General features: G+C 42.5%; 1 protein-coding gene across 1 annotated transcript in view; it reads left to right on the top strand.

The window, feature by feature from the left end:
* The first annotated feature begins 457 nt into the window (after positions 1-457).
* The window catches only part of GALNTL5 (polypeptide N-acetylgalactosaminyltransferase like 5), a 77629-nt gene continuing 65293 nt past the window's right edge, over positions 458-12793 (top strand). The window contains exons 1-3 of the mRNA XM_024130597.1: positions 458-608; positions 1316-1411; positions 7879-8179. Of these exons, the coding sequence (XP_023986365.1) occupies positions 7882-8179 (298 nt within the window). The 5' untranslated portion in view covers positions 458-608; positions 1316-1411; positions 7879-7881. The remainder of the gene's footprint in view (positions 609-1315; positions 1412-7878; positions 8180-12793) is intronic.

Here is a 12793-nt window from a genome sequence, read left to right as displayed (position 1 = left end):
CTGCTCAGACATGTTAAGAAAGAAGAAATTTTGCAAGCGTTTGGCTGAATTCATGTACTAATATCTAAAGTTGAGTAATACAGAGTAAGAAATAAAAAGGCAGCCAGTAACTCTTTGGCTCATCTTTGTCTCTTGAGGTATTCTGAAAACTTCTTTGTTTTCTTAAGTTGATTTCAGAAGAGCCAAAAACGAGGCGTGCCCTAGAGAAGGCTAGGATTTTGACTTGCCCAATGCTAGGTTCTTCCTATTTCCTCAGCTGAGGAGAGAGAATTCTAAGACTTTCTGGAAAGACCCTTTGAACTTTGGAATTCCTGGATCCTGCCCGCTGATTGGAGCTCCCGGGCAGGGGCCTCTGGGGCTGGTGAGGAGCTGTGTGATGTCACAGGGCTTTGTGAGGCAGCCTGGGGCCGCCTGTGTTTTGAGCCCTGCCATGCGGGGCAGGGTACCCAACACAGTCAAGTTATTTGCTCAGAAACCAGGCACCGTAGAGTCACGCATTCAGGAAGAAATTCCATCTTCCAGATCATTCAGCGTAGACTCCTGCCTAATTCCGCCTATGACTCAGCTTGGAGAATACAACTACAAAGCAGCCAGTGGTTGTCTCAGTGGTAGGTGGCTGGGCTCAGTCTGCTGAAAAGTGGGAACAAAGATGGGGAGCGGTCCTTCCACCTAGAATCAGTGGGAGCAGCGCATCAAATCACGGAATCTTGAATGGGATGCTGGCTCTGGGGATTAGGATTGAGAAGATCAGATTTTTCAGGCTGGGTTATGCCACCGTAGAGGCTTACTGGGCCTCGTAATAACTTTAGTTCTTGAAAATCAGGGCCAATTCTCACTGTATACCACAAAGGTACACCCTTTGTGCTTCTTAGAATTTATACAAAGAGAATGTATTACTTATTCAAAAAGCGAAATAGCAAAAAAAAAAAAAAACTCTTGGTAGTATCAGAAGGTCATAGATCTTGTATGGAGATCAGTATTAAGATTGTTCTTGGAAAGCAAGGGATAACAAATACTGATTATTTGCAGAAAAATTAGTTGTGACATTATCTAAAGCATGGTCGTGTTTTCCTGGCTCTAAAAAAGAACATTTTAAGACTCAGTGACTGTAAATCCAGATTTATTCTAGGGCTTTGGTTTCTCGGTGTGTGCATGTGCACATGTGTTAGTGACTATTGGCAGCGTTCTTTTTTGCTTGACTGGATTCTTTTCATTAACTCTCAGGTTTTTTTTTGAATGCATTTAAAATTTTGTTTGCTATACATACAAATCATCGCTGAAATATTTTTTACAACTTAATTCTGTATTTTTCTAGCACATGAGTTTTAGTGAAGGAAATAATTGAACATGGTTTCCTTCTGAGAATACAGAGTCGAAGAGCCAATCACAGAGCTGCAGGATCTGTCTCTTGGTAGGAGAAGTTTTCTGCGTTTTGTGGGAGTGTGGGGAGGGTGTTGGGGGTGGGAGGGGGAGAAATGAGGTGCATATTCCAGAGAACTAATGGGAGCTCTGCTTTAAGAAAATGCAATATAAGACAACTGATATTAGTAAAATAAGATATTTAGGGGGAGGGATATTTTTATAAGTGTTGATATCTAAAGAAAATTTTCCCCAAATTTTCTTTTTTTTTTAATTTTTAAGAAAAATTTTATTTTGTAATGGAGTAGAGTTGATTTACAGTGTTGTGTTAGTTTCAGGTGTGCAGCAAAGTGATTCAGTTAGACAAATACATGTATCTATTCTTTCCCAAATTTTCTTAGTATGGTAGAATCTTTCTAGAGTATGGATTTATTTTATTTTTCAGTAATAATTCTATCATATGAATTCATGTGTATGTTTTGTATATTAAACTTGGTGGCCTCCCCTCACCTATTTTCTTCTTTCACTAGTTTCTAATTGCTTTTGGGTTTTGGAGATAATCAAAACAGAAGTCTCTCAAAATTTAGACACTAATAGGAAGATGCAGTGGTAATGTAAGTTAAAACAGCTTAATTCTCTTTCCAGTTCTTTTACTCCATCCATTTCCCCTAGTTAGAACTTATCCTCTTCTCTTACACATTCGATACATTTTCTTTGCATAATCAAATATTTCGTTCTTAGAGTATTATTCATTCAGTCAATGAGCCTTTATTTTGCAACCAGGATCTTTGTCAGGACGTTAGATCCTATGTCCTAGGGGAATGCTCCCATACTGATAAACTCTCCCGAATCCAGCTTTATGTCCCCTCCCTTTACCAAGCATCCTCAGGACTCAGCCCAGGCACAGGCTCCTGACTCCAGTGGGTGGTGATGCCTGGGCCCTGCAGTTCTCGGGGAACAGACTTTCCTCTCTGAGGGGGCCTCGCACATTCCCGGCCAAGCTATGTTGTGACTTGGTCCTAGTTACTGACCTGGTGGCCAGGAGCGGACTTGAGAGGTGACCCTGAGGGAGGGCAGGTGTTGCCTTTGGAAACGGAGGCCTCTGTGTTATTTTCAAGGAGAGGAGGAGAGCTAGCCTTTCGTGGAGAGGAGGGGCCATTGCTGTGGGTCCAGAGTGTCCGGTGGGTCTGGGGTTTCCGGCGTGTCTCCACCCACACACTCCCATCCCGAGGCTCAGTCTCCCTCCTTTCCTGGGTTGAACACTAGCCAAGGTGAGAATCAACCTTCCCTTCCCTGCAGCTCAGCTGCCCTCCTCAAGCCCTGCTTTCTCGCCCTTTGGTTGTAGGGATGAATCTTTTTATACCCTGCTAAGGAGGCCCTCTGACTCAGATATTTTGCCTTAAATTGGGGACGAGTAACCCTCAGCTTTCCATTACTTTTCTTAGTTGTGTCCACAGCCTCAACTACAGCCATTCTGATTCTGTGGTATTTGTGGTGACCACTCCCTGCCCTCATCTCTCAAATGTGCCAACCAGAACACTCCTTTCCACCAGGATTCCACCCCAGGTCACCACAGCAAAGTTTTAGTGAGGGCACTGCTTCATTAAAGGGCTATCAGAATGCTGCCTTTCCACCAGCAGTGGGTCCTCAGGGAAGCCAGTTAGGGGTGACCCAGCCTCTAAACCCCATTTTAGACCATTTCCCAGGACCTCTCCCACTACCAACTGTTGTAGTTCGAGTTCCCCAGAAAACAGACTCTGAGATTTGCGTGTAAGCACTTTACTGACGTGGGTTTGGCTTTCCAAAGTGAGGGAAATGGGTCAAGCAGAGGAAGAGGTTGGAGTGTGATGTGGTTGAGGGGCCCCTGCCAGTCCTGTGGGCAGCTCTGGGCCGGAAGAGCCTTCAGAGTCATCCCAAAGTGAGACAAGAGGCTTCCACCCATCGACCAGTCTTTAAGCGTGAGTTCCCTCAGGGAGGGGGAACCTTGGGCAAAGCAGCTTGCCTCAGCCAAAGGTAATTCTGGGGCATGGACTTGGCTGTGAGCCTTTGGCAGTAGGGAGAACAGGGGCCCACCACTGCCTAAGGCATTGTATCCAGGTGTGTTCAGGTCTCTCTTTCTGGTGGTTTGAGGCCATGGAGCTGTTATGGGCACTGGGTTCTGTTGAGCAGTATGGGTTTCCTACATGAACAAGATGCAGTAAGAGCCACAGTGGATATGCAAGCTTGTTCCTAGGGAAGGGCCAAGGTCAAAACTGTAGAAGCCAAATTCTTCCCTCGAGTCCGAGAAAGGATAAAAATGGGAGATCATGCTAAATGTTCGAGTGCCAGGAAGTCACTTGGGAAGGATTGAAGCATGAGAAGGAAAACCCATGCCAGAGGGACCTGGACCCAGGAGGGACCTGGAGAGCATGAGGCTCATTTCATTGATTACTTTTCCCAGGAGTCAGGACCTCAGGGGACTTAAAGGGACAGGGATGGGAGCATCTATGTTTACGTGTTTGCCAGTATTGATGCTGTTTGATTTATTTTCACATTTCATTTTCAATCTTTTTTAAAATCTTTGCTTTAAAAACTTTTATCAAAGTAATACACACGTATAAAAAATAAAATAAAAACAAAATCTTAAAAGAAAGTCGGCAGGCCCTTCCCAATTCCCACACTGACCCCCACCCCAGTGCAACTCCCTAAAAGCAAGAGACTCTTTAATCTGTTTCTTATGATGGTTACCTTCACATTTTAAATAATATTCTCAGACTTCTATTTCTTGGTTAATCTATATTATACACCAACTTCATTTTTCTTACATGGCTTCTATTTTTTTTAGCTTATTTTCCAATAAATCTATGTGATTTTTTTTTTTTTGCTTAATACAGTTATCAGTGGTTACATCTTCATCACTCTATCAATATCGTTCCTTAGTTTTTACCATCATATAGATCATCTACCTGCACTTCCCCACCCCCAAATAATTGATCAAATCTGATATTCTTTGGACCCATCTCCTTTGTGGGGTAGGGGTGCAGCGCCCAGAGCTCAATGCCAGCTCCTGTTCCAATCTCTGCTGTTTGCACCCTAAGCCCACTTCACACCTGCCCTCCGAGACTGCTCTGCCTCTCTCTTGGGTTGAATCCACTACCCTGGGTCCTTTGCATTCTTTGTTTATTCTTTGTCTTGTTGGCACTTACAATCCACACATAGTTTCCCAACAAGGAAGACAAGGAGTGTAATTTGTTTTTGAAAACATCTTTATTCTACTCTCAAGCTTTATTAAATTTTGACTAGATATAGAATTCTAGCTGGAATATCATTTAACAGAATTTTGAAGCCATTTCTCTACAGTTTTTCAGAACCCAGCGGTGCTGTTGAGAAATTTGATCTCATTCTGCTTCTCCTTCTTGTGTATGTCAGCTGTTTCTCCTGCCTCTGGAAGCTTTTAGGATCTTTTTACATCGATCGCATTGGCCATTCTATGGGCCCTTTTAGTTCTGGGGGAAATGTTTGTATTATTTATTTGATGCTTTTCTCCTCTTTTCTCTGATCACCTTTTGGAACCCTTTGCACTAGTTGGATGTTATATTGATACTTCCTAGAATGAAATATCACATCTCTCGTTTTTTTCCTCTCTCATTTATTTGTGCTTTCCAGAGTATTCCTTTCATGCTATTTTCCAACCTTCTGATGATTTTTAATTTTAGCGATCATGCTTTAAGTTTCAGCAGCCTCTTTTGGTTCTCTAAGTGTTCCTTTTTCAAGCCTGCTTCTCCGGTTTCATAACTGTAATGTTTTCTTAGCTCTCTCTGAACAATCAAAATCAGTGTTTTGATGTTTCGCAAGCTCTCATTTACTGTTCCCCTTTTCTGGTTCAATTTGTATTTTCTTCCTTTCTGAAGGCTTCCCTCAAGCACCTCAGCCAATCCTTGGCGTCTGTACTAGTTTACTAGGGCAACCACAACAAAGTCCCTTAGACTGGGTGGCTTGAACGATAGACGTTTATTTTCTCACAATTCTGGAACCCGTAAGGACGAGGTCAAGGTGTCAGCAGGGTTGGTGTCTTTTGAAGCCTCTCTCCTTGGCTTGCAGACGGCCACCTTCTCACTGTGTCCCCAAATGGCCTTTCCCCTGTGCCTGCATCCTCGGTGTCTCTTCCTCTTCTTATAAGGACACCAGTCCTGTTGGATCAGGGCCCACCCTAATGGCCTCATTTAAACTTCATTACTAAAGACCCCATCTCCAAATACCGTCACGTTGGGAGTTAGGACTTCAACATATGAGTTTAGGGGGACACAATTCAGTCCATAACAGCATCCCATTCCAACGGAAAAGTGAGACTCTAACGCGCTGCCGGGAGCCTCTGGGTGTTGGGCTCACCCACCCTCCCACAGGTGTCCTGTCTTCACGGTGACACGTGGGGAGTCGGCTGCTTTGTTGGGCACCCCATACGCTTCACTGTGTGGGGGGCTTTTCTCTGGGGCCTGTCTTCTCATCGCAGAATAATTCTCCCCTCTCCTACCTCAGCTTGAGCAGCCTGGCTGCTGGGATCCTGTGCGTGAGGCGGGAAAGAGAGCCCGCTGACCCCCCTGACCTCAGCCCCAAGCTTCCTTCTGTGGAGGCTGAGGCTCTACAACCCCACTTCTCCAGAGAAGACATTGCCAGGCTCTTGCCTGACTTTTCTGTGCAGGGAGGGGTACCCAGAGCCGACTCTTCTGCATGGAAACATGTGGCCTTTTCCAAAGCCTCCCCTCGTGCCCCCTGACAAGCCTGGGCCTCCAAACCCTGAGCTGCCCTGGCGTCTGCTAGACGCGTATCTGTCTGAGAGCCCTCGCTCCGCCCACCTGGGGTAGTGAGGCCCTCTGTCCTTCCAAGTCACGGTCACACGGCCAGTAGTGTGTCTTCCAAACCTGTACTGAAATTGCCATGCATTTTTCTCACTACCGCTCTTTTCCCAGGCGAGTTTTCAGCTTTATTTATTTATTTTTCTTTTTTTTTTCTTTTTTTTTTTTTGTTTTGTTTTGCGGTGCGCGGGCCTCTCACTGTTGTGGCCTCTCTCGTTGCGGAGCACAGGCTCCGGACGCGCGGGCTCAGCGGCCACGGCTCACGGGCCCAGCCGCTCCGCGGCATGTGGGGTCCTCCCGGACCGGGGCACGAACCCGCGTCCCCTGCATCGGCAGGCGGACTCCCAACCACTGCGCCACCAGGGAAGCCCTTCAGCTTTATTTTTGTTCACAGTCGAGTCGGGAGGGAGAGGACACAGATACACGTATTCAATCTATCAACTTTAAAGGAAGCCTCTCAAGACTTTCTTTTTTGATAAATTAAGAAGCATTTCAAAGATAGGAGAAATACAGAGAAAAATATCAGGAGCACTCTGTGTGCACATCCTCAAGCTTTAGCAAACCTCCTCATTTTGCCACATTTGCTTCAGAACTTTTAAAAAGTAAACATTAAGGGGAATTCCCGGGTGGTCCAGTGGTTAGGACTCCTCACTTTCACTGCCGAGGCCCCAGGTTCAATCCCTGGTCGGGGAACTAAGATCCCACAACCCACGACCAAACAAAAAAAAAACACCATTAAGGACACAGTCCGAGCTCTTTATCCTCCTCCTGACGCCCTCTCACACAGAGGTGATCACTATCCTGTATTTTTCCTATATTTGTGTAGACCGTGCACACACATGGTACTTTCCCCTAACATTTGCTACCCTCAGGCGTACGCATAAACAATCGCACTGCTTTTCGTGTTACCAAATTTACATAGGTAACATCATACCCTGCTTGTTTTTTGCGCAACATTATGCTTTTTAGATTTTACGATATTAATCCATGTCGCTCCAGTAGGTTCATTTCCAACGTTGAATGAATAGCCTCAGTTTATCAGTTCTCCTGTTGAGGGAAACTAGAGTTGTGTCTAATTTCTACCACAAACATGACTCCAGTAGATGTTCTTGTACAGGTCTCCTGGCGAGAGTCTCTTTGGGGTATATTTCTAGGGATGGAACTACTTCCACATTCCCTATGTATAGACTCAACCTGCAGAGATTGCAAAGTGGCTGTACCATTTCACAGTTCCATTAGGGGGGTCCACACTTCTCACTGCCCACTTTCTTTCCACCATGGGATAGTGCATGTTTTTACATTTCTAACAGTCTGATTAGTGTCAAATCAGCTTTTTAAAACAGAGACCTATGCCATCACTCCTAGATGCATCGAGAAGGTGGAAGGGATGAGAAACCCTTCTTTCACATTGTTTGCTTTAGTTTTATCTCAGGAGTCTGGGTCAATGACTTTAAATGATAGTGTATGTTTTATAAACACGTTATACATTTTCATGTTAAGAAATCTCATGAATATCAGTTTTAAGAGTTTTTTAAAGGATACACTTTCTCATATCAAAGTATATGATAAGTGCTGATATCAAAATAATCCTGTTTTTAAAACACTGTAAATTGAATTTAAGCCAAGTCGATGATCTCTAAACCATCAAAATAGCTAATACAGCTTCTCTTAAATCCTTCTGCTTTAGGAAATGTTAAAATGGACCTTCAAAAATGCTAGGTTTACAATGAGAAATGTTATAATTCAATGTTTACTCTATGGATCCTTGACACTTGGGATCTGGACAGCCATCTTTAGTATTTATTTTCACCATAATCATGTGAAGAACCAGGAGAAGAAGATCCAGGAGAAAGGAAATCCATTAATTTGGTCCCTTGGGAAGAAATTGCAAACTAAACATGGCTCAATGCAAATACCAAGGCCTTATGTAAGAGTCAAAAGGCCTAATGAAGATGAAACTACAGAACAGAAGTCATTTTTAAAATTAGGTAAGTATTTTGATTTCCTCTGTTAGCCATTTTAAGGGGGAAATATACCATAAATTTAATAATTGGGAAGATGAGAGAATGTCCTCTTTTAGAGCAATTCAATTTTAAATTATGAAATATTTCTCATATATATTCATATATATCCATACACACACACACACACACACACACACACACACACACACACACACAGAAAATAATAAAACAGGCTTGTATGTATTTACCACCTAAATTTAACAATTTTTATGTAGTTTGCTGTATCTGTTTCAGGTAGCTTTCTGTGTTTCAAAGAAGTAAATTTTAATAGGTACAGTAAAAACTTCACCCCAATTCTTCCTCCTCCCTAGATATCTTCATTTCTTTTATGTATTTTCTTTAAGAAAAATACAGTATGTATTTTTAAAAATAAATAAATTTATTTATTTATTTAGGCTGCGTTGGGTCTTTGTTGCTTGTTGCTGCGTGCGGGCTTTCTCTAGTTGCGGCGAGCGGGGCTACTCTTCGTTGTGGTGCGCAGGCTTCTCATTGCCGTGGCTTCTCGTTGCGGAGCACGAGCTCTAGGCACGCGGGCTTCAGTAGTTGTGGCATGTGGGCTCAGTAGTTGTGCCACGTGGGCTGCAGTAGTTGTGGCTCACGGTCTCTAGAGTGCAGGCTCAGTAGTTGTGGCACACGGGCTTAGTTGCTCTGCGGCATGTGGGATCTTCCCGGACCAGGGCTTGAACCCGTGTCCCCTGCATTGACAGGTGGATTCTTAACCACTGCGCCACCGGGGAAGACCCATAGTATGTATTTTTAATATATTTGTAGCTATTCTGGAATGAATTGCAATGCCACTATGGATATTAACATGTAAGTCTTTGTATAAACATATTTTGTTTCTCTCAGGTAAATACCTAGGTATGGGATGGATGGGTCATATGGTAGCTGTATGCTTAACTTTAAAGAAAATGACAAACCGGTTTCCAAAGGAAGGGTGCCATCTTATATTTCCTTCAGCAGTGGATGAGAATTCCATTTTCTCCAGGTTTGGCCAACACTTGACATGGTCATATTTTTAGATTTTAACCATTCTAATGGTGAGTAATGGTATCATTTTGGCCTTAATTTGCATTTTCCCACAACTAAGGATTTTGAACACCTTTTCATGTGCTTAATGGCCACACATACATCTCCTTTTGTAAAGTGTCTCTCCAAGTCTTCTGTCCCTTTTTAAATTGGGATGTTTGTCTTCTGATTTCTTAGACTTTTAAAATATATTCTGGTATCAAATCCTTTCATTTGTGAGTTGCAAATATTTTGCACAAGTCTGTGCCTTGTCTTTTCATTCTCTTTTTTTAAATTGACATATAATTGATATATATCATTGTATTCGTTTTAGGCGTACAACACAATGATTTTTATATATGTATATATTGCAAAATGGTTACCACAATAAATTTAATTAACATACATTATCACACATAGTTACCATTTTTTTTCTTGGGATGATAACTTTTTTCTTTTTTTCTTTTTTCACTGTTAATATACAATTTATTCTTATATTCCAAAAGGAGAATGTTTTCTAATTTCTACAGTTGAAAACAAGATTATTTATAATCACATAATTCACCATTATTATTCATTGCATTTTCTTTGGAAAGGATAAAAGTTATCTCAGTACTTCAAGAGATAACTTAAGGTATACTCGCTTAGCGGCTTGCAAGTATATAATACAGTGTGCTGACTAGAGTCACAATGCTGGGCATCTTCATTCTCCTCTGAGTGGTTTCATTCAAGAAGCAAGATTTAAAATTTCGATCATCAATTTATCACATTTTCCTATGTGGTTTATGTTTTTTACGTTCTATCTAAGAAATCTTTGCCTACCTCAAGTTCACACATATTTCCTTCTATCGTTTTTTTTTAGAAATTTTAAAGTTTTAGGTTTTACATTAACTCCATTTTGAATTAATTTCTGTGATGCTGTGAGGTAAGGATCATAGTTCATTTTTCCGTATGGATCCAACACCATTTGTCGAAAAACTTTCCTTTTCCCATCTTGGTCCCTTTATCAAAAATCAATTGGCCAGGGCTTCCCTGGTGGCGCACTGGTTGAGAATCCTCCTGCCAATGCAGGGGACATACGTTCGAACCCTGGTCCGGGAAGATCCCACATGCTGCGGAGCAACTAAGCCATGCACCACAACTGCTGCGCCTGCGCTCTAGAGCCCGTGAGCCACAACTACTGCGCCTGCGTGCCACAACTACTGAAGCCCGTGCACCTAGAGCCCATGCTCCGCAAAAAGAGAAGCCACCGCAATGAGAAGTCCGCGCACCGCAACCAAGAGTAGCCCCCGCTCGCCCCAACTAGAGAAAGCCCACGCACAGCAAAGAAGACCCAATGCAGCCAAAAATAAACAAAATAAATACATTTATTTAAAAAAAATCAATTGGCCATTTTTGTTGGATCTGTTTCTGAACTCTATTCTCATTCTTTTTAGAAATTGTTTTGGTTACTCTAGGTCTTTTGCTTCTCCATATATATTTTAGAAACAGCTTGTCAATTTATACAAAAAAGCCTGCTGATATTTTGAATGGAATTGCATTGAGTCTATAAATCAGTTTGGGGAGAACTGGTATCTTAATAATATTGCTTTACCTGCATCCCACATATTTTAATATGTTGAATTTTCATTTTCATTCGGTTCTATGTATTTTTATATTCTCTTTGAGACTTTCTTCTTGGATTATTTGGAAATAGATTGTTTAATTTCCAAGTGTTTTGAATAATTTTCTGTCTTTCTATAATTGACATCCAGTTTGATTCCACTGTAGTCACAAAATATACGCTATGATTTCGATTCTTTTAGGGTTTTTTTGAGGTTTGTTTTATGATCCAGGATATGGCCTATCTTGGTGATTGCTCCATGGATACTTGAAAAAAATGTGTATTCCAGTATTGTTAGGTGAAGTGTTTTATATATATGTAATCTCAGTCAGATCTGGTTGGTTGATTGTATTGTTCAATTCTTATGTATTGCTGAGTTTTTGGCTAGTAGTTCCGACAGTTGCTAAGAGTGGATGTTGAAGAGCCCAATTATAATCTATAATCATGGGTTTGTCTGTTTCTCCTTTCAACCCTATGCGTTTTTGTTTCATGTATTTTGAGACTGTTTTTTGGTATGTTTCTATTTAGGATCATCATATATTACTGGTAGACTGATCTTTCATCCGTGTATTCTGTCTCTCTCTGTCTCTAGTAATTTTCTTTGTTCTAAAGTCTATTTTATCTGATATTAATGTAGTTAGTCCTGCTTTTTAAATTATTTGCAAGCTGTATCTTTTTCTATCCTTTTACTTTCAATCCACCTACATCACATTGAGGGGAGTTTCTTGTAGACAGCATATTGTTAGAACATATTTTTTAATGCACTCTGACAATCTATGTCTTTAACTGATATATTTAGATCATTTGCATTTAATATAATTATTCATATATTAAGGTTTAAGTCAGCCATTTTATTATTTTTTGTTTGCTTCTTCCATTTCTCATTCTTCTGTTCTCTTTTCTTACCTTATTGTGAGTTACCTGAACATGTTTCAGAATCCCATCTTGATTTACTTCCAGTATTCTTTTTTTTTTTTTTGGCGGTACACGGTACATATGAGAGCATATGGTATTTGTGACTAGCCTCACCTTGCACCACCTCGTTAAGCCTTGTTGCTGCCAGGTGGCGCTGGAGGCTCAGCACTCCAGTTACCTGAACATGTTTCAGAATCCCCATCTTGATTTCTTCCAGTATTCTTTTTTTTTTTTTTGGCGGTACACGGTACATATGAGAGCATATGGTATTTGTGACTAGCCTCACCTTGCACCACCTCGTTAAGCCTTGTTGCTGCCAGGTGGCGCTGGAGGCTCAGCACTCCACTGACAAGACACTACCTTAGGGAGAATCAGAGCACCACCTACTTCTACCAGGCAGGCTTCTGGAAGACCATCTCTCTGCTCAGCTCACCCACACCAGCCAGACAGGTAATCAGAACACTGCCTTCTTCTGCCAGGAAGGGGGATGGAAGGGTAGGTTATGCTCAGGAGAGAGGAGCACGGCCCCTTGTTCCCTTGGGGTAGATGTGGACCCGCTCCCTGCTCTCCCCACTGGAGCCAACAGGGGGTGGTTCTCCTGTTGGTGCTTGATTGGACTAGAGTGGGTGCTGCCAGAGGGTTTCTGTGGTTAGTTGTCCTTTTCCCTGGCCCTGTGGCTGGCGGAACAGGCTTATCTTGGCATTTGTTGTCTGTGCCCATTAGTGGTTCCACCTGCAGCCTTCAACAGCCCCCTGTCTGGGATTTACGGGAGGCAACAAAGAAATCAGGAGCCCACCGTGTCCTTGCCCCTGTCCTGAGGCTCCCAGGCAACCTGCCTCCTTTTACACTCACCTTTCAGAGCCAAGGAGTTTTTAGGTGTAAGAAAGAGGACCGAGGGGAAATGGGGTCACTTTTTTTTTCTTTTTTCTTTTTTTTTTTTTTTTTGTGGTACGCGGGCCTCTCACTGTTGTGGCCTCTCCCGTTGCGGAGCACGGGCTCCGGACGCGCAGGCTCAGCGGCCATGGCTCACGGGCCCAGTCGCTCCGCGGCAT

The sequence above is a fragment of the Physeter macrocephalus genome, chromosome 5, assembly GCF_002837175.3.
Source record: "Physeter macrocephalus isolate SW-GA chromosome 5, ASM283717v5, whole genome shotgun sequence".
NCBI lineage: Eukaryota > Metazoa > Chordata > Mammalia > Artiodactyla > Physeteridae > Physeter > Physeter macrocephalus.
Note: the sequence above shows the minus strand (reverse complement) of the source record. Positions and strands in the feature narration are given on the sequence as shown.